The sequence below is a fragment of the Callorhinus ursinus genome, unplaced genomic scaffold (assembly GCF_003265705.2).
Source record: "Callorhinus ursinus isolate GAN/ISIS: 27379988/994484 unplaced genomic scaffold, GSC_fseal_2.0 scaffold4, whole genome shotgun sequence".
In the NCBI taxonomy this organism is placed as follows: Eukaryota; Metazoa; Chordata; class Mammalia; order Carnivora; family Otariidae; genus Callorhinus; species Callorhinus ursinus.
In genome coordinates this window covers 3,603,324-3,629,128 of record NW_027397066.1, presented here as the reverse complement: position 1 = coordinate 3,629,128, position 25,805 = coordinate 3,603,324, and the positions used below count along the sequence as shown (strand labels likewise).

General features: G+C 62.3%; 1 protein-coding gene across 3 annotated transcripts in view; it reads left to right on the top strand.

Moving 5' to 3' along the window:
• Positions 1-24,790, top strand: part of SORCS2 (sortilin related VPS10 domain containing receptor 2) — a 433,845-nt gene extending 409,055 nt beyond the window's left edge. For 2 of the 3 annotated variants that reach the window (XM_073891393.1, XM_073891394.1), the window contains exons 15-27: positions 2,794-2,914; positions 3,869-4,002; positions 4,694-4,822; positions 6,605-6,776; positions 11,672-11,858; positions 12,150-12,283; positions 13,224-13,347; positions 14,593-14,705; positions 15,676-15,801; positions 18,496-18,595; positions 19,188-19,290; positions 21,674-21,819; positions 23,941-24,790. In XM_073891393.1, the coding sequence (XP_073747494.1) occupies positions 2,794-2,914; positions 3,869-4,002; positions 4,694-4,822; positions 6,605-6,776; positions 11,672-11,858; positions 12,150-12,283; positions 13,224-13,347; positions 14,593-14,705; positions 15,676-15,801; positions 18,496-18,595; positions 19,188-19,290; positions 21,674-21,819; positions 23,941-24,005 (1,654 nt within the window). In that variant the 3' untranslated portion in view covers positions 24,006-24,790. The remainder of the gene's footprint in view (positions 1-2,793; positions 2,915-3,868; positions 4,003-4,693; positions 4,823-6,604; positions 6,777-11,671; positions 11,859-12,149; positions 12,284-13,223; positions 13,348-14,592; positions 14,706-15,675; positions 15,802-18,495; positions 18,596-19,187; positions 19,291-21,673; positions 21,820-23,940) is intronic. The other variant, XM_025887404.2, reaches the window with a different exon arrangement.
• Positions 24,791-25,805: the final 1,015 nt, after the last annotated feature.

The window sequence follows — 25,805 nt, the reverse complement described above, 5'->3', positions numbered from 1 at the left end:
AGCGTGTGTGGGCAGGGGAGGGAGGGCTCCCGCCTGGGGTCCAACGCAGGGCTGTCTGTCTGGGGTGTGGCGAGCAGGCTGGTGTCCATCAAGCAAAAGTGCCAGCATGGAGGGTGGCGAGCCCGCCGGGCCGGAGGCCTCGGCTTCCCCAGCTGAGAAATGGGGACACTTTCTACCCCAGAGCACTGGGCTTGGAGCCAAGCCCCTGGTCCCACGTGTCACAGCACCAGGGCTGAGTTTGGCCTCAGAAAAAGCAGGTGCTATAACCTTTTAAGGTTTTAAAGGAGGACCGTTCCTCCTTCACGGAGCTGCGTCTCCACACGCTGTTCAAATCCCAGCTGACACGGGAGCCAGTCATATGGCCCAAGAGGGGACACACGGGCACGCTAGAGCAAAACGTGTATGTCTCTGGGCCGTGGGAGCGTCCTCACTGGGACCTGGCGGCCTCCCCCCGCCACCCTGCTCCTTCCTCTCTCCCTCTCTGTGTCTCTCTGTCTGTCTGTGTCTCTCCCCCGCTGTCCTGTTTCCTGCACAGCTGAGAACATCTTCTCAGGTGATTTTTTATCCAAATCTACCCAAAGGTCATGTCCCAGGTGACCGCCGCCGCCTTTCAGGATGTGTCCCCCAGGCTGGCTCACCGCGGCCCACCCTCCCCTCCCGCGCCGCGCCCAGGGGCGGGGGGCTGTTTACGGGGCGGGGGGCTCCTGGCCCACCCTGCCCCGCCTGGCCCCTTCTCTCCTACTAACTGTGAGGTGATCCGCGGGCTGCCTTTGGCATGTTCTTCCTAAAACTCAGAATGAACCGGGTCACAGATATTTCTGCATTTCAGCTGAGGCTTTGGGAGGCAGTGGCCTTGGCTGCGCTGTCCTTGCCTGGTCCCTTGTCAGCCTGTTTCCTTATCTGTAAAATGGGGACGGCAGCAGTGTATTCCTCACGGGTTTGGGAAAGGAGAAGATGAGAGGCCGACCCAGCGCCGCGCGCAGTCAGTAGGTCGTGTCAGTATGTGTCCAGCGCGCACTTGCTGTTCTCAGGATAACGTGGTTTTTGCAGGAGGGGGACAGGCCTGCTCTGCCTTGGGGGCCCCGTAAGTGCTCCCTAAAGAGTGTCCCTATCGAGATAAGACCCTCACTCTCTGTTTCTGTAACCAACCCAGCAGACTTTGTTTGGGAGATGGGACACAAGGCTGACCACAAGGCTGAGACAGAGGGAGGCTCAGGGGCCCGAGGAACCGAGGAGGCCCACGGCCAGCCAGCAGAGGCGGGGGATTTCATCTGCAAAATAGAGATAACAGTATCTACTTCATGGGACTGTTTTGGGGAGCAGATCAATTGTTGCGTGTGCATGTGGATGAAGCTCCTAGTGTGCGCCGGCACCCCCCACAGACCATGGCTAATCCACCATCAATCCTGAAAGGCCAGAACTATCGTCCCCGTTTTAAAGCCAAGGAAACTGGGGTACACAGAGGGAGTGACCCTGCCCAAGGTCACAGACATAGGAGATGGGGCATCAGTCCAGGCCTGCCTGGCTTAGAGATGTCCCATGAAAGCAAAACTCCTCTTCAGATATCGGCCTCAGACATTCAGAGCCAGCCGTCATGTCCCCTAGAACACAGAATGAGCCAGGTGACCTACCACCCCAGAATGGGGTTAGGATCCTTTCAGATCATGATTGTCCTTCCCAAGTGTCCTGTCCCCGTCAGCATGCTTGGAAGGGGGCTGAATACAGCAGGGTGTATCACCTCCTCTACCCAGATGCTCAACCTCTGGTGATATGTCCAGAATGCTGAAGGTTGGACTCGGGAAGGACCAAGGATGTGCTGGCTGAGCCCCTCTTCTCTGGTGGTTTTTGGAGCCCCCGAAATAGCAGTCCTTGCAGAGAGGGAGGGATCTGGGTACATGGTAGATGTTCAGCAAATGACTGCTGCATGCTGAGGAAGCGGAAATGGCCCAAACAAGCTGTGTGGCCTGCGGCAAGTTACTTAGCGTCTCTGTGCCTCAGTCTTCCCATCTGTAAAATAGGGGTGGACTTGTCTCACGAGGCTGTGGTGGGGATTAGACCAGACAGCACAGATGGAACCCCCGGCACATCATGGGTGTCCCGTACATGTCTGGCCTTTCAAGAGCCCCCATGGTGCTCCATTCCCCTGCTTCCTCTACTCGCCCAGGCTGGGGCCCCATGGTGGGCAGGAGGTGAGCACAGGCTGAGGTCCTGCCACTGTGAGCCCGTATGATGACTTGTTACCTCTCTTTGGATTGCTGGTTGTGCCTGGAAAAACAGCCGGTGGCCCAGCTCTGCAGAGCTGGGTGTCCGCGGTGCAGGGTTCTGGCACGGTGAGGCCGACCTGGGTGTCCGCGGGTCAGACCCCGGTGCAGTGATGCTGACTGAGGCAGGAGAAGCACCCCGCATCCAGCTGACCCCCCCCCAACATTCTGCGGAACCGAAGCAAAGACCGTGGAAGGCTATGGAAGGGCCCGGGTGGCAACTGGGAGGCCTGGGCTCCTGACACGACTGCGCCCACTTCCGCGTCCCTTGAGGGGGGTTGTGGGGGGAGACCCCCACCCGTGCCATCCATGAGTCAGAGACGGTGTGTGATCCTCAGGGAGACACCACCACCAGGACCACACGCCTGCAGCCGGCTGGGCACAGTGCAGGGGGGCCGGGACTCTAGGAGCGGCCAGGAGAGCTGCCACTGGGCCCGTGAGGAGGGGGCGCTGAGGCCCCAAGCGGAAGTGGTTCGCGCCATGAAGCGGGCCAGGCTAAGGTGATTATCCTTCCCTCCTCTTCCCTCCCCAGGGTCTTCGGCCACATCAGCTTCCGGTCTGACTGGGAGCTGGTCAAGGTGGACTTCCGGCCCTCATTCTCCAGGCCGTGCAGGGAGGAGGACTACGGCTCCTGGGACCTCACCGACCTGAAGGTGGGCCGGGGCCCGGGCTGTGGCGGGCAGGGCGGCCTTCCCTGCCTGTGCATCCTCCGTCCTGTGCGGCACCAGGAGCCTCACCTCCAAGAGGGCTTCCCAGAACCCCGGCGGCCCTGACACGTCCAGTCCTTTTGCTGGACTTTCTGGCCACTTCTTGGTGTCTGGGCTGCTCTGGGCTTGGGTCTGCCACGTGCCCTGACCCCACTGTGTAGTCCTGTGTGCTTGGGGTCTGGGGCTTGTGACATGGTAGGCGGGCAACACGGGGCCTGCGCATAGGTTGCTTAACACCCCTGGGGGGTTATGGCAGCCCCGCCCCATAACCTCAAACACATAGATGTTTCTAGAACAAAAGGTAGACTAGTCACACTACGTGAAACAAATAAGGGCTGGAAGCAGCCCGCCTGCAGTCCAGACCAGGTTGTGCTGCCGAAGTTGTGATGGGGAGGCTCGAGGTTTCAGAATGTGGGACTCTGGAATTGCTGGGGTCCCTGCTCCTGTCAGTGTCCCCGTTGTGGGGCTGGGCGGGGGCTGCTGGGAGTGCATGCTAAGGACCTGCTGTGTGTCCACATGCGCCCCGTGGGCCGTGGCTCCTCCAAGCTCCTGCACAGGGCGTCCACCCGGGGACGAGGAGAAACATAACAGGGGCCTGGGTTCCAGCAGCACTGTGACCCCTCAGGGCCATGGGGAGCGTGTACACAGTGGGTGCTCAATGGATGCTTGTGGATCGGGATGGGAGGGGGACTGCCCCAGCTTGACCTCAGGCACGCCACTTCGTCTTCTGAGCCTCAGTTTCCCCATCTGGGAAAGGGGACTCATCCCCTGCCCCACGCGGCTGGCTGCCTGGGGGTTGAGAATCGGCTATTTTCGGGGACGGGCAAAAGCAGCAGTCCAAGCCACCGGAGGGCAGAGGACCCTTCTCGGCCGGCTCCTCACCCCGCGTTCTCGCTGCAGGGCGACCGCTGCATCATGGGCCAGCAGAGAAGCTTCCGGAAGAGAAAGTCCACGTCCTGGTGCATCAAGGGGCGGAGCTTCACGTCGGCGCTCGAGTCCCGGGTGTGCAGGTGCCGGGAGTCGGACTTCCTCTGGTGAGGACCGCACCGGCTCCGGGCCTCCGGGGCACCCTGAGCAGCTTCACGAGCCGGCAGCCGCCACCCGGCGCGGCTCTCGGACTCACAGTCCTCCTGCCGTCTTATTCTGTGCCTTAGAGCCAGGGGCAACAGGGCGCTCCTGGGAGGAGCGTCGGGAACTCAAGGGCGCGTGGGCTCAGCCATCACAGTGGCCTGCTCACAGTGGGGAGGGGCGCTAGGAACCAGGGAGGGTGTCCTGGGGGCAAGCGGTGCCCACCCAGCACTTCTCCGAGTTCCAGAGCCTGGTTCACGAAGCCTCTGGCCGCCGCCTGCCTCCCTAGCCATGCTTCCCCTTATGTGCCCAATGCCTCCACCTGCACCCCCCTCACCAGCGTTGAAGGGGCCCCTTGTGCAGTGCCCCTCCCCTCTCTGCCCCCTGGCTGTCCACTGCCTTCCTTGGAGATTCAGTGCACCTCCTCCAGGCAACCCTCCAGGATACCTAGGCTGGGCTCAGTGCTCTCCTGGGAGTTCCCAGAATCCCCTCTGCAATCCCTCTCACCTGGGGTGTAACCCTGATTTTCAGGCTGGATGGGGCTGTGTGTCCCCACAAACAGGTGCATCACGGGCCCTTGCTGTGAGGCCCCCGCCCCAGACCAGCTCCCATCCCCACCCAAACCTGTCTCCTGACCACCCTTCTGCCCCGCAACAGTGACTACGGATTTGAGCGCTCCCCCTCCTCGGAGTCTGATGCCAGCAAGTGCTTTGCCAGCTTCTGGTTTAACCCCCTGTCCCCGCCAGACGACTGTGTCCTGGGCCAGACCTACAGCAGCAGCCTCGGGTGAGTGCGGCACGCGCCCCCTTGCACCGCTCTGGTGGCAGAGCCGCCGAAAGAGAAGTCAGCCAACAATGCCCTATTGGCTGGGCTCCTGAGAGTCACCCCGGGCACCGACCCTGCAGGGGCTCAATCTGAGCCCACATGGGGCAGCCTCAGGGACAGAGTGTGTTTTGAGCTGGCTCTGAACAAAGAGCTAAAGCATCAGGTGTATGAAGCTGTGAACCCACAGCTTCAGGAGGTCCCGAGATGCTCTATCTTAAGGTCTCTGTGTCCCTTTGAGGCAGTTTTAAGAGGGAAGAAAATGTCAGTGGACTTTTTAGAAAATCCCCATTACTTCCCCTGGGGAATGGACAGGGGCAGAGCTTAGGAAGCAGGACCAGATGTTGCAGGTTTTAGCCTCAGCAGCGTAAATTCCATCCATCCATCCATCCATCCACCTATTCCATCATTCACCCATCATCCGTCCCTCCCTCCCTCCCTCATCCTTCCATCTATCATTCACCCATCATCCATCCATCTATTCCCCCTTCCAGCCATCCAGCCATCTTCCTTCCATCCATCATTCATCCATTATCCATCCATCCATCCATCCATCCATCCCTCTTCCATCCATCATTCCCCCATCATCCCTCCAGCCATCAGCCACAGCAGCCTCTCTGGTGCACTCACTAGGGTGTGGCAAGCAGGGACTCTTGTCAGGAGTGTCAGAGCGAGGGCCCACATCAAGGGTGAAGGGTTGCACATCAGACCATGTGCACACTCTGGGCACCAAGGTGCCGTGGGGAGTAGCTCTTAGAGTGTATTTTCTTCTGAATTAATCCAGTGTGTTTTGCATGATAAACCCCTGAATGTGTGTCTCCGTGGCTGAGCTATGGGGTGGGGTGGGGGGGCTCCAGGCTCAGGGAGGTGGGCAGAGCCAGGTTCTTTGGCAGGATGCTAGTTTTATGGACCCAGGGTCCCGGTGTAGCCTTAGAGAGCTTCACAATTGGCAAGTCAGTTGATGCCACCCCCGACAAACCTAAAAGGTCCATCAGAGCCCATGGTCTCTGCCCCCCAACCCCTGTCCAGCCTCCTCTCAGCCCTGTTCCCCACTCTGGTTCCAGCTGACCACCACAGGACCTTTGCCCATGCTGGTCCTGCTGCCTGGGTGCCCTTCCCTCTCCTGCTCGCCCTTCCGACTTCAGCTGAAAGCTGCTCACTCAGGGACTGATTCCCAGAGCTTGTGGGTGGTGAATTTACCTCAAGGGGGCGGGTAGTGTGGTGCAGTCTGCCTCCTGCCCTGGGCGGTCTGCCCAGCAAGGGCAGCAGCTATATGTGGTCCACTGGTCCCCCAGCAAATACGCGGTGTGAAGGAGTCGCTGGATCAGGTGTCCTCTAGCCGGGTGGTGAGGAAGGGAGCCCCGAGGGGGCGCAGCGGTGGCAAGGCCACAGCCGAGTCCCGGCCCCTCTTGGGCACGTTTCTCAGTGAGGCCCCAGCATTCAGGCTATGCCCAGTCACACCCTCGCCCACAAGGGCAGCAGGTGTTAGGGTTGTCGCAAGTCCTGTGACTGCACAGGGAAGTGGCTGGCCACCCCCCACCTCACCTGGCCTCTCAGCTCTGACACGGGGCAACAAGGCTCTCGGTGGGGCCGGGAGGAGGCAGGGAGGCCAGGAGAAGCCTGGGCATCCGTGTGGAGGCCACCAGCCGGGAGCCGCACCTTGCCACCGGCGAGTCCCCGCCAGGCCGCGGGGCCCGTGCCCTCCCCCGCCGTCTGTGCAGACCCTGACCCGCCCTCCGCCTGCAGGTACCGGAAGGTGGTGTCCAACGTGTGTGAGGGCGGTGTGGACCCTCGGCAGAGCCCCGCGCAGCTGCAGTGCCCGCTCACGCCGCCCCGGGGCCTGCAGGTCAGCATCCGCGGCGAGGCGGTGGCCGTACGGCCCAGAGAGGACGTCCTGTTCGTGGTGCGGCAGGAGCAGGTGAGCGCGGCGTGCTATCCCCACTGGGCCACTCCCGCCGGAGAAGCAGGGGACGGGGGTGGGGGTTGGGGGGGTGTCCCCTCCGCTTCCAGGTGGTTTGGAGCAGAATCATCTCGGCAGGGGTTTTCCAAGCTGAGGCGGTAAGAGCAGGCCGGAAGCCCCCTCCCCAGGCCCCGAGCAGCCTCCGAACTGCAGAGGACAGTGGACTATGGGGGGGGGGGGTCACCGTACAACCAGCACACGCGGCGGGGACCCTTCTGTGCACAGCAGAGTGTGTTTACTGGACTCTGACGCTTCCAAGACTTATTTGTTCCTGTGGGTGGCAATTTGTTAAACCTCTAATTATATTGATTTAGTTAATCTGGAATCTTGAGAAAAGCAGAAAATTAAAAACACACACACACACACACTATTACTTATAAATCCCAGAACCAAAGATAAATCCTGAAGGTAGATGATGGATATGGATTTAATTCCATATAATATACACGAACATGTAAATTCCCTCCCAGTGTTCCACTTTCTCTCTTTTTCTCTTTAGTACAAGTGTCACGTATTCTTCTGACTTAAAAAAGAATTTATACTCATGGTAGAACATGTGAAAAACACCTAAAATTTCAAGAATATAAATATCAGCAAAAACCCTGTTCCCCCCCAAGGTAACAGCTGCGACGTTTTGTATTTTATTCTAGTCATTTAAAATTAATATACAGCATGCTTATTTTTCTGATTATAGAAGTAGCAAACTCCCTGTAGAGCATCCAAAAACAGAAATCAGAAAATCTTACCGACATGCAGGAAATTCAAAGCGATAGAATGGCACAGAGGAGAAGCCAGCTCCCACCGGAGGGAGACCCGCCCTGGGACCGCCGGCCGTCTGCGCACGGGGCTCCGTTGGGCGCTCGGATCTTTGGTTAACAACTATGCTGAATGAAGCGAGTTCAGCTTTATAACTGCGTGTGCATTGTTTAGCACACGTCCTTCCAAATATGGTGCCCAGATGATGACAGAGGTCCTTGATGTCTGCTGTCATGCAGACTGGGAAACTGAAGACAGAGGGCACGGAGCTGTATGTGTGAGCACCCGTGTGCCCAGCTGGGAAACCCCGGCTCAGAGACGTGCAGTGACTCGCCCGAGGCCACACAGTAACAGGCGACAGAGCTCCGCGTGGACAGTGCCTGGTCTGTGCTCCCCTGTGCGGATGAGCCTGGTCCTGACATTTATGCTCGGGGCCTCGGGGGTGGCCCCGGGGCAGGGGTTGGGCATCTGACACAGCTTGGCATGGCGGGAGGACGATGCCCCCTCCCCAGGTGGGGCCCCTGGACCCTCAGAGTGGACCCACCTGCTGCCCAAGTTCTAGCGCAGACTTCCAGGAAAAATGGCCATCTGCTGCCCCCTAGAGCCTTCCATCTGGGCAACATGGTCCCATCTGCTGAGTCCCTAGCTGAAGCCAGGACAGGACAGGCCAGTCAGGCCCACTGCCCCAGTGGTCCCCAGCCTTGATTGCATGGGGTCGCTGGAGTGACCGAAAGATGCTCTTGCAAGAGAGGTCTCCCAGCACACTGCCCTATCCATAAGGACTGCTGGCTTCCTCATGGACGGGGGGAGAGCTTGGGAGCTTGGGTAGGGGTGGACGCACACTCATGCACACTCACACACACTCACATTCTCACACACTGACTATAGAAACTCGGACACGCCCTCACCACGTGTTCACACACTCGTAACCACTCACACTGACACAAGTCACACCCACGCGCCCTCACGTACAGGCCAAGCTGCGTGTGGAACTAGCTGGATCTGGGGCGGGGGCCAAGTTCTGTAAGCATCCGAGATTTAAAAATAAGAGCTGATAGAGAACCCAGAAATAGACCTACATAGAAGTGTGCAGCTGATTTTGACACAGGAGCGAAAGCATCCCAGGGGAGGGAGGACAGTCCTCAGCAAACAAACTGTCAGTAAAAATGAGCCTCGGCTGGTACCTCACACCTGATACCAGATCAGCTTAGAATGGACCACAGAGGTCAATGGAAAGCGGAAAACTATCAGTCCTTTGGGAAAGAGATACAGAAAATATGCAGATCTAGGGCTAGGCCAAGCATTCGTAGAGTGGACGCTGAAAGCATCACCTGTAAAGGAAATTTGGTGAGTTGGACTTTGAGCGACACACCTGTGTGCTGAAGAAGACCCCGTAGAGAAGGTGAAAAGAAAGCTACAGAGGAGATATTTACCCAGCACGCATCCGGTGAACACTGGTACCTAGAACACATAAAGAGCAGGAAGAAAACAATGCTCTGTGTCGGAAGCAGGTCAAGGACACGGAGGGACGGTTCATCGCAGACAATGGACAGGTGACCAGCAAGCCCACGAAAGCCGTTCAGCCTCACTGGCCGTTAGGGAAATGCGAATCCAGCCCCAGTGACGGGTCACTGCACGCCCACAACAATGGCCCAAATAAGACACAGCGACACCACCAAGTGCTGGCGAGGGTGCGGAGAGGCCGGACCCCCACGCGTGGGTCCCTCATATGCAGGAGCATAGGATGGGACCACCACGCTGGAAAACAGTGGGGCAGTTTCTTAAGAAACTAAACACGCAACCAGCCCATGACTCAGCACATGGGCTCCTGGGCGTGTGTCTCGGAGAAATGAAGACTTGTGTCCACACAGAACCCTGCACGCGAGCGTTCACGGCAGCTTTATGGCAGAAGGGCCAGGAACTGGGAACCCCCAGACATCCTCCGAGGGGTGTCTGCCCGAACAGTGGCGCAGCCACCACATGGGACACGACTCCGCAGTGAGAAGGAACAGATGACTGATACGTGCCACGACCCGGGTGAGTCTCCGGAGAGTTAAACTGAATGAGAAAAAGGCAACCCCAGCGACTCTGTGCTGTCGGATTCCATTTATAGGATGTTCTCGAGACGACATGATTGCAGAAATGGAGGACAGAGGAGTCGGGGGTGTGACGGCAGGGTGGGCGGTGGCTCGGCGGCTCTGCACCCCGGCTGTGTCCAGGTCCACGTCCTAGCTGTGACATTCTGGTTTCGGCAAGCATTAGCTCCGAGCCTCTGGTACGGGGCACACGGGATTTGTCTTGGTCCCTACAAACCACATGGGAACTGGCGGTTGTCTCAGAATAAGACGTTCACATCTTGACAGCGGGCACAAGATGCAGCAGGGCACGGGGGTGGGGTCACGGGGTGGATCACCTTGCCTGCGTGTTTGCTGTCTGTCGCGTGGGTGCTGGACTATGTTTTGATCATGGGGAAAATGACAAGTTATTTTAACCAAGTATAATGTTTAAATCGTTCAATGGGCATCCGTCTGTGGCCCACCGGCAGGAACACGGGGTCCCGAGGCACACGGTGGTGCCCCGCACACCTCGGAGCCACCAGGCTTCCCAGGTACGTCCAGCTTGCACAAAGCCCCTGCCCCCCAGAGCGAGGCGGGCTTGAGACCCCGGTCCCCTGGTTCCCGTGAGGCCGCATGTCCATAGGAGCCCCAGACGGTGAGCCAGTCTGCCCCGCGGTTCTAGCCCAGCACGTGGGGACAATCGGACGCCATGTAAACTGTTGGTCCCAGTGACCACGTGCTGTAGGCACAAGACAGCACGTGGTTCTCTCCCGGGTTCGGAGGCTGGAAATCCGAAATTAAGGCATTGGCAGAGCCTGGCTCCCGCCGGAGGCTCTGGGGAGGGATTCTTCCCTGTCTCATCAGTTTCTGGGGCGCTGGAGTCCCTTTGCTTGTGGCTGTGTCGCTGTGGTCTCTGCCCTGTCGTCACATGGCCATCTCTTCTGTGTCCCAAGCCCCTGCCTCTCCTTATAAAGACATGGCCACTGGCTGGGAGCCCGTCCGACTCCGGCCTGACCTCATCTTAACTAATCGCTTCTACAAAGACCCTATTTCCAAATAAGGCCACATTCTGAGTTCTGGGGCACGTGGATTTGGGGGGCACAAACACTGTTCAACCACCCACATATCTGTGGAGATAGTTAAGTGAACGTAATTTATGGGAAAGGGCTTTGTCAAGTTTTCTCTGCAGGCATAGAATGAGAGGATCATAACTGGTCAGTGCGAATCCTGTGTCGTTCTGGGTCAGCAGGAAGTGGTTTTCAGGGCGTTCCTGCAGGGACAGGGCGGTAGGAAGGGGTGATGGGGCAGGGGAGAGGGGAGAGGGGGAGCTCGAGAACACTTTCTTGCTGTGAAGCGGAGAAAGATACTGTTTCCTGTTTCCCTCCCTCGATTTCCCGCGCCCCGGTGAGGAAACGGTGGTTGGGGGGGGGGCGCTGGCTCACCGGGGGGGGGGGGGGGGAGGGGCGTGAGGCGGTCAGACAGCCCTGTGCTGCTCAAACCCGGGGAAGGGGCAGCAGGTGCAGGGAGCATCACACTGCATAGACCCTGCATGTCTGACCGGCACCCCAGCTCTGCAGAGAATGGGATCAAAGAAACACTCAGGAAGCAACTGAGAAGGGAAAATAATGTTTTCCCAATTTTCAGGGAAACGCCTTAGGAGTCTTCCCATGTGCGATCTTCCTGGCCATGTTCCTGAACGCCCTCCAGCCTGTGCGGGGGGCCTCCCTCCGTCCGGCTCCTGGCTCAGGCCTTCATGGCTGTCCCCGCCGGCCGGCCCGCCACCCTGACCGCTCCCTCTGCAGCCGGGCACACCTGGCCCTGGGCCCTGCCCCCATCCTCCTGTGTCTCTGTGGCTCCCAGGCCGTCTGCCCTCTGCAGCCCCGCACGCCAGGCTGGCCGCCCCAAGGGCAGGGCGGGCTTGGTGCCTGGGGGCCCGGGGCCCCGCGTCCTTTGAGGGCAGCGAGGGGATGAGCACGCGAGCCACCGCAGGCCTCTCAGCTTCGCCGTCCCTCCTAAGTGGCCTCGCGGGATTTCCTGCAGGGTGATGTCCTGACCACCAAGTACCAAGTGGACCTGGGGGACGGCTTCAAGGCCGTGTACATGAACCTCACACTGACCGAGGAGCCCATCCGGCACCGCTACGGGAGCCCCGGTGTCTACCGCGTGTCCGTCAGGGCGGAGAACGTGGCTGGGCATGACGAGGCCGTTCTCTTTGTCCAGGTCAACTGTAAGTCCGTCGCCCCTTTAAGCCCAGATTCCCCCCCCCCCCCCCGGGGCAGAGAGAACCTGGTCCTCGGGGGAGTGCAGGGAGTCCCCTGGGGCAGCGACGGGACCCCAAGGCTGGCGAGCCCGCAGGTGGGGAGCAGGCAGACGGGCTCGGGTCCACGGCCCTGGCGGTGTGTGCGGTGGTAGGCTGGGTGGGGATGCGGGGGGAAGTGATGAAGGTGACCAAGAAGCCCCCTCTGAAATAGCCAGGGCCCTGGTGTCCCCTAACCCCAGCCTTTCCCACGACCCGCAGCCCCCCTCCAGGCCCTCCACCTCGAAGTGGTTCCCGTGGTCGGCATCAATCAGGAGGTGAACCTCACAGCTGTGCTGCTGCCCCTGAACCCCAACCTCACCGTCTTCTACTGGTGGATCGGCCACAGCCTGCAGGTACGCAGGCCCCGGGACCCATGGCACCGCCCTGGCTGAGAGTGGGGGGCAGGGCCCTGCCCCGGGGACTGGGCGGAAGGACACAGGGTATGACAGTGTGGAGCGGAGGCGAGCACACACCAGCCTTTCTTCCGGAGCCCTCGCTGCTCGGGTCCGGCTCTGAGTCTGGCAGACGCAGAAGAAAGCAGACCAGGCCCGGCCTTTTCCTGGGGAAAGAGATGTGAACAAAGCAGGTGACCCGAGTGGTGATAAGCGTCATAGGAAGGGGATGGGTGAGGTGTTGTGAGCTCCAGGGAAGATCAGGACGTTTCTATTCTGGGTGTTGGGTGTGGTCAGGGAAGGCTTCACGGAGGAGGAGGCCACTGGGGCTGGACCTGATGTCAGAAGCCTCACCCAGAGCCCTGGGTTGTACCCTGTAAGCAGCGGGGAGCCACAGACAATGACTGGTAGGAGGGCTGGAGGGTCTCCGTGGGCAGGGATGCTCAACCTTACCCTGCGGGCCCTCAATTGAGACCCACAGAGGGCCATCCTTCCCTCATTCAGTGGGTTGTAGCCCTGAAGAAAGACCCCAAGTAGAAAGACCCCAACAGGGGCAGAGGCCCCAGTTTGTGTTTCTCTGGAATGCAGAGGGTTGAGGAAGGTGCTAGGCTCTGGGTTCGAATCACAACTCGGCTTCTTCCCGCCCGGCAATCTGGGCAGGTCCGGAAGGAAGGGAACACGGGGACCCTCGGTCCAGGCTGCGTTGGCTTAGAGCCAGTGGCTCTGGGGGTGGGAGGGTCCTCCCCGTGCCCCCTGGTGCTGCCCGCATGTCCTGACCAGAGCAGGCAAGAGGGAGCATTCTCAGTGAGGCCCTGGGCAGCGGGAGGGACCATGGGTCCGGCTGTCCCATGTGGGGCTGCCCGCCACCCCCGGCCCTGACCCCCACTTGTGTCCCCTGCAGCCCTTGCTCTCCTTGGAGAACTCCGTGACCACGCAGTTTGCAGAGACGGGGGACGTGCGCGTGACGGTGCAGGCGGCCTGTGGAAGCTCAGTGCTGCAGGACTCCAAGGTGGTCCGCGTGCTGGGTGAGTACCCTCTCCCGGGTCGGGCAGCACGTCTCGTCCTTCGCAGGAGCCCCGGGTTTGGGTGACATGGGGGCTGTAAGCCGCAGACACCCTGGTTATGCTGGGCAGCCGCAGGCTAGAGAGAGGAGCCCGTGAACACAGCCCAGACGCTCCCCGACTCCCCGGCCTCAGTTTCCCCGTCTGGAAAAGGTACACGGACATGTCTCTGTGTCCGTGGCTGGCACTCGTGGGCCTCACACAGCACAGAGAGGGGCGCGGCTGAGTGATGTGTCACGGTCACCCGGCGATGCCTCCCAGGACCCTGACCTCTCCCGCCACCTGTCCTCTGAGCCCCGTAACACAGCCTTTGTTGAGACTCAGTTCTGAATCCGCACCCCATTTACTGGTGCTCACTGGGGGCCCCAAGGCCCTCGCGGGAGATGTTTACCATAGGAGACTCATCCTGAGCCTGGAAGAGACCCCGCCCCCCCAGCCTGTGTGCTGTTGGCCTCATCATCACACCAGTGAAACCTCCTTTAGGCTTTGAGAACAGCCTCTCCCGTGGACCACAGCCATCAGTTAAATACTTAGCCGGCCTGCCCTTGGCTGTTCCTGCATTCACAAACACGTGCGCACAGGGCCCTGAGCTCAGACCTCGGCAATAGTCACCCCTACCCCGCTGTGAGATGCTGAGTTCTCTGTTCACAAAGCACGCGTCCCTCGGGCCTCCTCCCATTTCCCAAGAGAGAAACCTGGGGCTCGGGAGGAACATGGAGAGAGTACAGTGAGCCCCGAGCCACTGGCAGGTGGCTCTGGAGTGGGCCTCAGTGAGCTGGGGGCCCCGGGACACGTGCGGGAAAGGGAAGGTGTGGCCTCTGCCCTCGCAGGACTCTTACTCTGGTGGGGGGACCAGCCCAGGGAAGTCCATGGATCCCTGGGGCATGGACACCCAGCCTCATGGGGCGTGCACGTCCTTGAGAGTGGAAGGGCAGATCTCACGGTGTCTGGGCCAGGCCCTCCCTCCCCGGCGGGCACCGTTCATCCTTGTCATTGGTGCTGCAGTGATCACTACTTGGTGCCGGTCGGTGAGATGGGCCCTGCCCGGAGCAAGCAGCTGCCGTCACAGGGAGGACTCTCGTTTTCCAAAAGCGGGCCACGGGGTCTGATCGTGGCGGTCCTGGGCCATCCAGGACGGGGGGCCTCCTGCGGCGGGCAGAGCCCCACTGCCCAGGACTGACCTGCTCGCCCATCGCTGCCTCTTTTCAGACCAGTTCCAGGTGGTGCCTCTGCAGTTTTCCAAGGACCTGGACGCGCACAATCCCAACACCCCTGAGTGGAGAGAGGACGTCGGCCTGGTGGTGACCCGCCTGCTCTCCAAGGTGCCGCCCAGCACCTGCAGGCGCCCCGGAGAAGCAGGGGGGTGGGGGAGCCTGGACCCCCCGGCGGGGCTGGGGGGGCGGGGGGGCTGCCCTCAGTGTCAGTGACCCAGCCTCAGGCTGGCTGCCCAGGTGGTTGGAGGACGGCTAGGGCCCGCTGCCCTGGCTCTAGGGCACTTGTGGCTGGAGCGCCACCTTGCAGGGGAGGGACAGGCCGGCCTCCTCCATGCACATTGAGTGAGCCCCAGTTGTTTGTCCAGGACACAGTCACTGTCCTCTGCTGGCCCAGAATCTCCTGAATGTAATTTTCATTTATTCACGGAGTTTCTCTTCTGGGCCGGACACTGGAGACAGAGAGGAATCAGTGTACTTGCTGCCCCCAAGGAGCTCACCGAGAGCAGACAGAGGCCTCGGGGCGGGCAGAAACACCTGCCCCCTACAGTCATCCATGGCTGCCACCGGCTGAGGCCCGCTGTGGCCGTGACTCCCCTCAGTCCGTTAATAATGCTGGTGATACTCTCCTGGGCATCCAAGGGTGAATAGGAGTTTGCCAGATGAAAGTGCACGGAGTGGGATTCTCAGGAGGCAGAGGGACCTGCAGAAGCTGAGCTTTGTGGGTTGAAGGGGTTGTATGATCAGGAGCCCTGACATCTGGAAGGACACTAGCCAGAGAGGGGCCTGCTCAGTTATCCTAGCCACGGTGTGAGGAGCGGACTAGAGGGGGCAGGCCTGGCCCAGGGGAGGCTGGTGTTGGGGGTGAAGGGCAGAGGGACCAGGAGGGCTGCAGGAGGTGGAATGTGGTCACGGGGTCCTGGGGCCATCCCCGTGTGTGCAGGGGTCAGGAGTAGCTCGCAGGACAGACGGCCAGCACTTGGACAGGCCAAGAGTGGAGAGGGTCTTCCTAGGGGCCCTGGAGTGCGGCAGGGGACAGAGGAGGCAGGTGGGTCAGAGTGGCTCGTCTGTGTCCCCGCAGGAGACCAGTGTCCCTGAGGAGCTGCTGGTGACCGTTGTAAAGCCGGGACTGCCCACCTTGGCTGACCTGCATGTGCTCCTGCCCCCTCCCCGGCCCACGAGGAAGAGGAGCCTCCCCAGTGACAAGGTATCTCCTGCGTCCGCGGGACCCAGGTTCTCTGCACCGCCCGGGCTTCGCGGCCTAGTGCCGGGGGCTTGGGGGGGCTCACAACCAGCACGGAGGTCTCAGTGGCCACGGAAAGGCCCATTTCTCGCCAATCACTGCCCAGCACAGGCAGCTGGCCCTCCTTCGTCAGTGGCTGCCCCCCTTGGACCCGGGGGGCCTCCAAGGTCACTGTTTTGGGGATTGGAGAGGCACAAGGGCACCGGGGCCAGACCACCCTGCAGGGGGACATGCGTCACCTCCTCTCCCGTTCTGCTGGCTGGCGCTGGTCACCCCAGCCCAAGCTGGCTGTGAGGACCATGGACTCCCACGGCGCGGGTCTCAGGACAGAGCAGGACTCAGCCCCCATGTAGTCAGCAAATGTCTTCACTGCGTAGCCCAGCTTCCAAATAGCTCACCATCGTCGCCCTCATCTGCAGGGGCGGAGGACCCACTGTGTGGCAGCCGGGGATGGGGACCCAAAGATAAGTCGGAGCCACTTCACGCCCCCGGGGTAGCTGTCACTGTCCCCGAAACAGACAGCAAGCGGGGTCGCGTGCAGAACCGGGACCCCTCCTGCACTGCCGAACCCCGGAGCCCCGCCGTCCGGCTGCTCCCCGAAAGGGTAGGCCTAGCTAACAGAGGGCGCGGCAGCTCCGCCCCCGGGGCGTGGCCCCGGGGCACCGCCGCTGTTCGTCCGCGCGCACGCGCACACGGAGGGTCACAGCGGCCCAGAGTGGCCACCCGTGCCTCCGTGGGGGTGGGTGAACAAGATGCGTCCCCGCGCACCACGGAACCTTACTCAGCCGTAAAAAACAAGGGAGCTCTAGCACCTGCTACCATTTGGACGAACCCCGCGAACAGGGTGCCGAGGGAGGGAAGCCGGTCCCGGAGGCCACCCGCTGCACAACTGCGTGGATGGAATTTTCCCCAACGGGCGGGGGCAGGGAGGCAGAGGGCGGGGGGGGTTGCGGGGGGGGGGAGGGGCGGGCACCCGGTTTCTGGAAGGAAGAATGAAAATGTTCTGGAATCAGATCGTGCCGATAGTCGCACAGCTGCAGATATACCAAAAACCGTGGAATTGTGCCCTTGAAGAAAGTACATGTTATCTCAAAAAAAAAAAAAAAGGTTGAGTCAGAAGCTCAGCTACCCCCAGACTAGTCGTGAGACAGATGCTCATGGAGGCCATCCATCTGGAAGACGGAGCAGCACTGAGCAGGGGCAGCAAGGCCCGCGGCACCCCTGGGGCTAGGGGGTCACGTCTTCTTCTACAGGCGAGGGAAGTGAGGCTCGGTGGGGGGCGCATCAGTAAGGACAGAGGGGACACGGAGCCCCACGGTCGCTCTGGCTGCAGGCCCACCATGCCCAGGCTGCCTCCTGGTAGACACGTAACTGTGTGGGCCTGACCCCTAGCATTTCCCAAGGGGCATCTGCATCTGCACCTGGGGGCGCCCAGGCCTGCCAAGCCCCCAGGCCCTGCCGATGCGGGGGTCTCTGGGGGTGGGATGGCAGAGGCTGGAGAGTGACTGTACCCATTTCTCAGATGGGGAGCTGACCGTAGAGGCTTGGCACAGCTTGGGGAAGGCACGGCGGGGCTCGGGGGCCCCCCTCACTCTTGCCCCGCCGAGTTGGCGAGCAGATGAGCTAATTCTGCAGTAGTCAGGTGTGGGCGCTTAGGAGAGATTTGGAAGGAGGCGGAGGAGGGACAGAGGGGCACCCCCACCCCCGTTGTCCTGAGTGCTGAGAGTAAGCCTCGGGCCGAGGTCGGTGAAAAATCACAGGGACTCGTTCTGGCCACAGACGGCACGGTAGCCCCCTGGCCCTTGCTGGGTGCTGGGCACGGGGCTGGAGGCATCCCACGAGGTGTTCCTTTGAAGCCTCACATCGACCCTCGAAACAGAGAAGTGCTGGGGTCTCCGGCAGTGCGAGCCATGTGCCTTCCTGGACCCTTCAAATCCGGGGCTGTTTTGGCTTGTAGTGGTCACGGTCCCCGATGTGGACTCCTCTTTCCCAGGGAACACCAGATGCTAAAACGCTGTGCATGGAGACTGAGTTTGGCCCCCCAAGGCACCTGGGAGGGGGTGCTGGGGACTGCCATCCCTTGGGAGGCCCCCTTCCCCAATGCCTCTACACCCACCTGTTGGAGGAATGACCTCTGAGTACCCACAAGGGCCAGTTGGTTCCCTTCTGAGCACGGGGAAGACTCCCTCGTGAGATGGCAAGCCAACCACATCTCCCACCCCTGCCCCCTCCACATCACCTCCTGGGCCGGCTCTCCCTCACGTGTGGGGTCACTTCCTTGCCTGGGTCACCTGTCCCGTCCCCATCTCGTTCTCTTCTTGGTCTTCCTCCTCTGAGAAGCCTTCCCTGACCACTGCCAGGCCTGGGGGCCTCCTGGAGCACCTCTGGGTTCCCCAGCCTCACCACACTCTGGTCCCGACCAATATGAGAGCTCTTAGGCCCTGGCTGGGTCACCTTTGTGCCCCATTGTAGGCTCTTGGTGAAAGCTGGCTGATGGGTGAGTATTTCCATGTTACAGAGGAGGACACTGAGACCCAAGGAGGCTGAGTGCCCCCCCAACCCTTGGCTCTGGAGAGTCAGCGTGGCCATCTGCCCAGTTCCCCACTCCCTCCGGTGGGTTCCAGAAGACCCTCTTCTCTCTCCCCCTCCTGCTTTCAGAGACTCACTGGCATCCAGCAGGTGCTGAAGGCACAGAAGATCAGCTTCCTTCTGCGGGGCGGGGTCCGGGTCCTGGTGACCATGAGGGACACGGACACAGGTGAGGGGCCAGGCGCTTCCCCCGGCCTGGCCCAGGCTTGCCCCTGCAGGGTGGGGTGGACGTGCATCCCGGCCCCTGTTACTTCGGGGACTGGGGGCAGAGGGCTCCTCCTGCCTGGGTGGTCGCCTCTGCTTACAACCGGGTCAGGTCCAAGGGCCTCGCTCTCTGTGCAAATGCAGCACCAAGCAAGCACTGGCTTTCATTTACATGGACATTTAGGGTCTCGGATGACCTCGGCCCCCCGCCCCCACCGGTCGCAGTGTGACCTTTCCTGTTTTGGGCAAGCATGTTTGCAGAAGCTGAGGAGCTTCCCTCTGCTCTGGAGACACATGGTGCCCATCGAGAAACGTGGCAGGCTTGCCGCACGCCGGCAGAAGTGTGCACAGAGGGGTTCTGTCCGCTTCCAGGAGGAAGGCCCAGGGCCCCACGGGTACACAGTGGGAGTCCAAGGGTGCCCAGGGGCTCGGGGTTCCCTGAGACTTGCCCACACCACTCAGCCATACCCGGAGAACCTGCCAGACCATCTTCCTGTCCCGGGAGACCGGGGAGGGGACGGGTGCCCCCCCCAAACCACCGGCTGCTTTGCTTGCAGACTCGCAAAGGCTGGGAGGCACTGGTGGCTACTGGGCAGTGGCGGTCCTCTTGGTCATCGGACTCTTCGCGGTGGGCGCGTTCATCCTCTACAAGTTCAAAAGGCAAGGCCACCTGGCAGGCTGGGCACGAGGTCAGGCCTTGGGCAGCGGCTGCAGGGGATGGGCACTCGTGCAGGCCGCTCTGGGTTCTGAATGGCCCCAGCCCCAGGACGGTGGGTGGGAGACAGCGGCTCACGAAGCCCCGAGCATCTTCCAACCCCACCTTCCTCTCTGCCGGCATTCCCAGCCTTATCTCCCTCAGGTCCACCCCGCCTTGGAGGGCGGCCCCTCTGAAAGCGGGATTTGTCACAGCTAGGAAGTGGCATCTGAGACCAGGATTTCTGGTGCTGAAGCCGGGGCCCCTCCCGACCCCGAAACAGCGTCAGGTTCAAGCCGGTAGGGACCGAGCCCCAGGACTATAACTGCAGGTGCCCGCTCTGCAGCTCACTCCGGGCTGGGGCAGAGGGGCTCCCTTGCTGGCCAGGCCCCTCCCGCACCCCCCTGAGCGGCCAGGTCTCCAGATGGATGAAAGATAGCCCCTGGCCCTTTGAGAGGCAGGTGCACGCCCCCTCTGCCTCCTTGGCCTCTCTGGATCACCCTTGCATGGGCCAGGTGGAGAGCTGCTGACCACTTGATTCTGACTGAGGCAGGGGTCCCCGTGGTCTCCATCTGAAGAGTCTGCTCTCAGCCTCAAGGCTCTGCCGTCTCCTCCTGCCCCGGATGTGCGTGGTGCCGGTCGCAGCCCCGCCACCTGCACGGGTATCCGGCTGATCCCCACACGCAGGGCAGCCCCCCCGCCCCCCCCCCAGTGAAGGGGCGTCCCTGCTCCCCACCCCACTCCCTTCTTATTGCTCCAGCCTGTTTCAACACTCAGGTTCCCTCAGAGGCCACGGGGGTGTGGCCTTGCCAGGTGGGACCTGTGTTACAGCCTTGGTTTCCTGCACTGTGGAATGGGCGCGCTGGTTCTCCCCGGGGCGTTACAGGCCAGTGTCCGGCCAGGCCTCCCCCTACTGTGCAAGTGTGTGTGGGAGCCGGGCGTCCTGTGTATTTGCAGAGATTCAGCCAAAGGGAGAGCCTTCCAGCCATACCTGCCCCGTCCGGGTCTCTGCCCTGAGGCACCCTTCACCCTGAGCGCAAGGCCCCGTCCAGACTCCTGCCCTGCCGCTGACCACTCTACGGCATCCCCTCCCCAGGCCTCAGCTTCCTCACCTGTAAAAGGGGACTAAGGCCGGGGGGGGGGGGAAGGAGGCAAAGAACAGGAGGAGAGGGAGGAGCAGGGGAGGAGGGAGGACGCCGAGGGGGCCCAGAAGGTGCCCCGGCCAGGGGTGAGGGGTACGTGCTGGTCCGCCGCCCGGCACGCCGAGTGTTGCTGGTGAAGTGGTCGCGCTCCCTGGGTGGGACGGGTCGCCATGGAAACGGTGGAGCCCGGGCCCGGGAGCGAGCGTGCACCCCCAGAGCACTGATCCCATAGGGAAGGCGAGCACAGCAGACAGGTGCCCCGCTGGTCCCGAGGCCCTGGGGTTGGACGTGGCCTGTGGGGGCTCCAGGGAGCGGGCTCAGTTTCTGGCCGTGGCCCGGCTGCTGTAACAAAGAGCCCCAAGGGCTCCGAGGCTCACAGCCACCAAAGGCTGACTTCTCGCTCGTGCTGTCCCCCGGAGCCGGCAGGGGCTAGCCTCTCATCCTCCCTCAGGGTCAGGGCCTTTTCGGGGTACAGGAGCCACAGCAGAGGGAAATGAGTTCTGGGGGGAACGAGTCATCCTGTAAGGGTTCCAGTCGGAGGTAGCATGTGCCCCCTTCCGTCGCCCTCAGCGGTCTGCACCCTGCACTCCTGCAGGACTGGCCGGGCCTGGCGAGCAGTGTCGGAGGGAGGCCGCCCCTTCTCGGGGACCGTGGGCTCTTTCGGGGTCTCAGACTAACTAGGCATCGGACGCGGAGGAGCCTGGCCTGGGGACCCCGAGCCCAGTCCCAGCACAGGCGCAGGGGGCTGTGCCCGCGGCCTCCTCTCCCTCTGACTCTAGAGGGACAGGAAATCGGGACCACACAGCCCCGGGACCTGGACGGGACTCAGCAAGCCCCTCTCAGAGCCGGGTGGGCACCCCGTGTGCCATGGGAATGCATGTCCCACCCACCCCGTCAGCGCCCAGGACACTGCTCTCTCACAAACCGGATGACGGGGGACTAAAGACAGTAAAACACCCCCTCCCTGCAATACGACCTCAGGCCAGTCCCCGGGGGAGCCAGACAAGGCGCACCCGTGCACTGGGGCCGAGGGAAATCCAGGGCTGTGGGAGCTCACAGGAGGGAGGGCTTCCTGGAGGAGGTGGTCTGGAGCAGAGAAGGGGCAGGAGAGGAGATCCAGGAGCGTTGTCTGCACCACGCACAGGAGTGGTCCGGGGCCCGGCGGCCCTGGTGGGACAGCCCCCTGAGCCCCTCCTCCGCCCCGCAGGAAACGCCCCGGGAGGACCGTGTATGCCCAGATGCACAATGAGAAGGAGCAGGAAATGACGAGCCCCGTGAGCCACGGCCAGGGCGTCCAGAGCGTCATCCAGGGTGAGGAGTTTATAGATGATGATCTCGACTCGCAGACTCTAGGTAACGCCCGCCCTGAAAACCCCCCTCCCCACCCTCCTGCGGGTCCCCGTCTGGCCGCCTCTGGCGAGCTAAGGGCGCAGGACCCAGGCCCAGGTGGACGGTGGCGCTGTCCCCTCCGTCTGACGAGGGCACGACCGGAGCTTAAAGGGGGGTCTGGGGACTTGAGGCACCGCCCTTTGCGGCTGACACGGTGCTCTGCTACTGCGGTCTCACCCTCACGGCCCGGCGCTTCTCCCCCACGTCTCTCCTGAGGTGGCACTGACGGTGGCCCGAGTCACCTCCGGGCCTCCGCGCTCGGCCTGGGCCATTGACTTAGCGGTCAGCTGTGCTCTCCGCAGGGCTGTCCCCGTGAACACCTGCCGCGGCCTCTCCGTGGGGCTCAGGCTCCCACACGGCGTGGTGGCCACGTCCTCAGAGCACCTATAGAGCCCAGCCAGCCGGTGGCAGCCGCGTCGCCCTCCATGACTGTCACCCCTGTCACTTGTGCCTTGCTCTGTCGGTCGAGGCAACCACAGAGTCTGTCCATCTTCAGGGGAGGGGAGACACGGTCTCCACCCTCGGTGGGGAGGGCCCGGGCCACACTGTATGAGGAGCGTGACATGTCCTGCCTGTACCCCGTCTCTCGGCGGCCAGTCCCCACCTCTCCCAGGCCAGCAGCCAGAGCCCGGCGGCCTGGGAGGTGCCATGAAGGTGTCAGTACTGTGCGCCCCATGGTCAGCACCGTGCGCCCCGCGGTCGGCACCGTGACCTCCCACTCTCTGTGTCTGGCATATGCCCTCAGAGCTGGGAGAGGCGGAAATCAGAGTCCGCACTTTGTCAGTGGTTGAAGGTGACGCTCAGAGAAGTCATTCACCCCGGGGTGGCCGGGGAGAGGACCCCCACCCTTGCTCCAGCCCCTCGGTGCTCCCCGGGAGCGGTGTCTGCCCCTTCCTGGGACATCACAGCAGCTCTGACATCCTGAGCACCGGCTCCATGCTGGGCCTGGGCTGAGCGGCTGCCGTGAGCCCGGCCATTGGACAGATGAGAAAGCTAAGGTTCAGAGCGGTCACTCAGCCTGCCCAAGTCACTTGGCTGATGAGAGAGGGATTCAGGCCCAGCTCTGCTGCTCCAAAGCCTGTGCCCTCCCCTAGCACTGCAGCCCCTAGGCTCGGGGTGCCATCCCTGTGCACCCCCATGGGCCCTCCACCCATCTCTCTCGTGCTTGGGGCTCCACGCTGCCTCCCACGTCACCCGGTCCCCACCTTCATGCAGCTGGTGTCTCAACCCCATGACCGGCCGCAGAGGCTCTGAGCGGACCCGGGGCTTCCCAGCCTCGGACGGAGGGTGTGGGTGTCCCCGGGAAGACCCGAGCTCTGCTCTCCTGCCTGTGGCACCCGTTTGCTCTCAAGCTCCTGAAGAACAATAGGAGCATAATAATAACAGGTTATTTTAATCGAGCACTTAGTATGCGCCAGGTGCATGTTCCCATGTAATCCCCATGCAGTCCATGAAGGGCGGTGCTGTGATGCCCACGTTCCAGATGGCAAAACCAAGGCCACAAGGTGAAGGGCCTTGACAAGGGTCTCAGTCAGCAGGTCGGGCTCATGAGCCCCGCACGCTCCGCCCGGCAGGTGCCGCCTTCTCCCCGAGCCTGTGGGGTGGCGGGACGCAGCGCGCGGGCAGCGCTCCAGGTCGGCCCCCTCCCCTCTCCCAGGCTGCCGCTGCAGCCCCCACCCAGGACCCCCCGCCCCCAGCTAAGGCCTGCGTTTCTGATGTCACTGCGCCCCTTCTGTCTCCCGCCTCTCCGGGCCTCCCCACGCCATGTCCTGCAGCGCCCACTGCCAGGAGGCCGGCAGCCCCTCCTGCAGCCCCCTGCTGCCGCCGCCCCAGCCCACCCCGCCGCAGGTCAGCCTTGGCCTCCCCTCCCGAGACCTGCCGGGGTCCACTGCTTGCGACGGCACCGGGAGAACCCACCCTGTCACGCACCCAGGAGATGGAGACCCCCACTGCCCAGCGGCGCGCTCTGGCACCACCTGTACGGCAGAAGGACCCCGGAAAGCGGCCACACTTTGGCTGCGTGGCACCCTCTGCGGCGGCGGTGGGGGGGGCCTGTGCTCACGGGCGGGCCTGTCTGTTTCTCAGGGAATCACTCCGGCGTGGTCCTGAGCATCAACTCCCGAGAGATGCACAGCTACCTGGTGAGCTGATGTCCCCGGACGCCCGCGCCCGGGACACTCTCCTCTGCGCAGTCTCAACCCCGGAGGGCACCGGTGCTGGGACCCGCATCCCCTCAGAAACCTGCGGAAGCGCCACTTCCTCCAGCTGTCCCCACGCACGGTGACAGACGTCCCCTGTCTTCAGCTCACGCCCGCCCAGCCCACGAGACGCACGGGGGCACACTGCGCCGCCCCCCCCTGCCCCTGATCCCCTGGACACCAGGCCCACGGCGCCCCCACCCCGACTCTGGGCACTTCTCTGCCCCTGGCCCCCTGCGTGGCTGCCCCTGTTGCTGACACTCCGTCGCCCCAGCACGAGGCCCGGCCGCCCCGGAGACAGGGAGGCCAGCCTGCCCTGGCTGCCCGTCACTCTGCACCGTGGGCCCTGTCCCCGCACAGGGCGCCCGCAGAGGGCGCCGGAGCCCTGCTTTCTTGCTCATCACCCCCAGGAGGGCGGCTCCTACCCGCATGGCCTCCTTCCTCTGTCGCCCTCCAGAATCCAGAAAGCCTCCGCCCCAGGCCCTCCCAACACCGCCCTCTGCGCCTTCCTCTGTCCCCCTCCTTTTAAACTGCAGATGTTGTAAACACCTCTCTAGGCAGCTGTTTGCGTTTTGGGGGGTTGCTCCCCTTCCCAGTCTCATGGCCGGGCAGCGGCCATCCGCAGAGCCCCCCTTCTCGGGAACCGTTTCTCAAGGGCCCAGCTCCCCTGCCTCTCCTGGCTCCGCTCCATCCCTGGGGCCCAGAGGGCCCAGCGCTCTCCCAGCTTGCCCCCCCCCACCCCCCCCGAGGGGCCCCCGGGACCCGCCCCCTCCCCCCCCCCCCCCCCCCCCCCAGCCCCGTGCAGCGATTCCGCTCACTCACAGATGCCTAGAATCAGGGACGCTAGCCTCAGTCTACACATGTGAATATATGGGGAGAGATGTTCACCTTTTGCCTTGAAACCGGAAGTCAGTATTCTCCTCCCTCCCTCCCTCCGCCCCTCTGCCTCCCCCTGTCCCTCTACCCCTCCTCCTCTCCCCTCCCAGGCAGGGCTCTCGGTGGCCCAGGGCCTTTCCCTAGGACATGGGGACACCAGAGCCCCGGCGAGGCGCTCCCTGGCTGCTGGTGAGTCCAGAATGCAGCCTCACGGGGCATTATCCCACGTCCCCCACAAGAGGACCATGGCCTGCAGGAGGGGGGGCCCAGGGACGCACCCTCACACCCACGACAGCCCCCCACATGCAGCAGTCCTTCAGTCTTTGTGTGTTACAAGCAGGGACTCCGAGACCGGGGGAGGAAGGGGTCACAGTGCATCACATGCCAGGTGGAGGAGGCCACCTGCTCACCAGCTGGGGCTCCTGGGCCCCACTCCAGAGGTCACCCTGTAAGTTGTTCTCAAGACCCTCCTCGGGGAAGGGCTGGGGCCCGAGGACCCAGGGACGTGTTTGCTGGTGTGGTTGGTGTGGGAAGAGGCCGGGGTTCTCCGGACCTTTGCCACCACCTCCCCCAGCCCGTTAGCAGTCTCCAAAGACAAGTTAGGGAGCCCTGTGTCCTGCCGTCTGCCCCCACCCAGCCTGCCCCATGAGCATCAGACACACAGGGTCAGACACCTGTCAGCACCATCCAGGTCCAAGGTCAAGGTCAGCATGGAGTCCCCCTGGACACAGTCCCCCACCCTCCCCCCAGCTCACCAGTGCCTACGGGTGACAACCCTCTGACCTTCTTTGACCACTCGACTTCATTCTCTCTGCTGTTTGGGTAGGGTTATTGTTGTTTTCTTTTTCTCCCTTAGTTATCTGTGTTTTTCTTGTA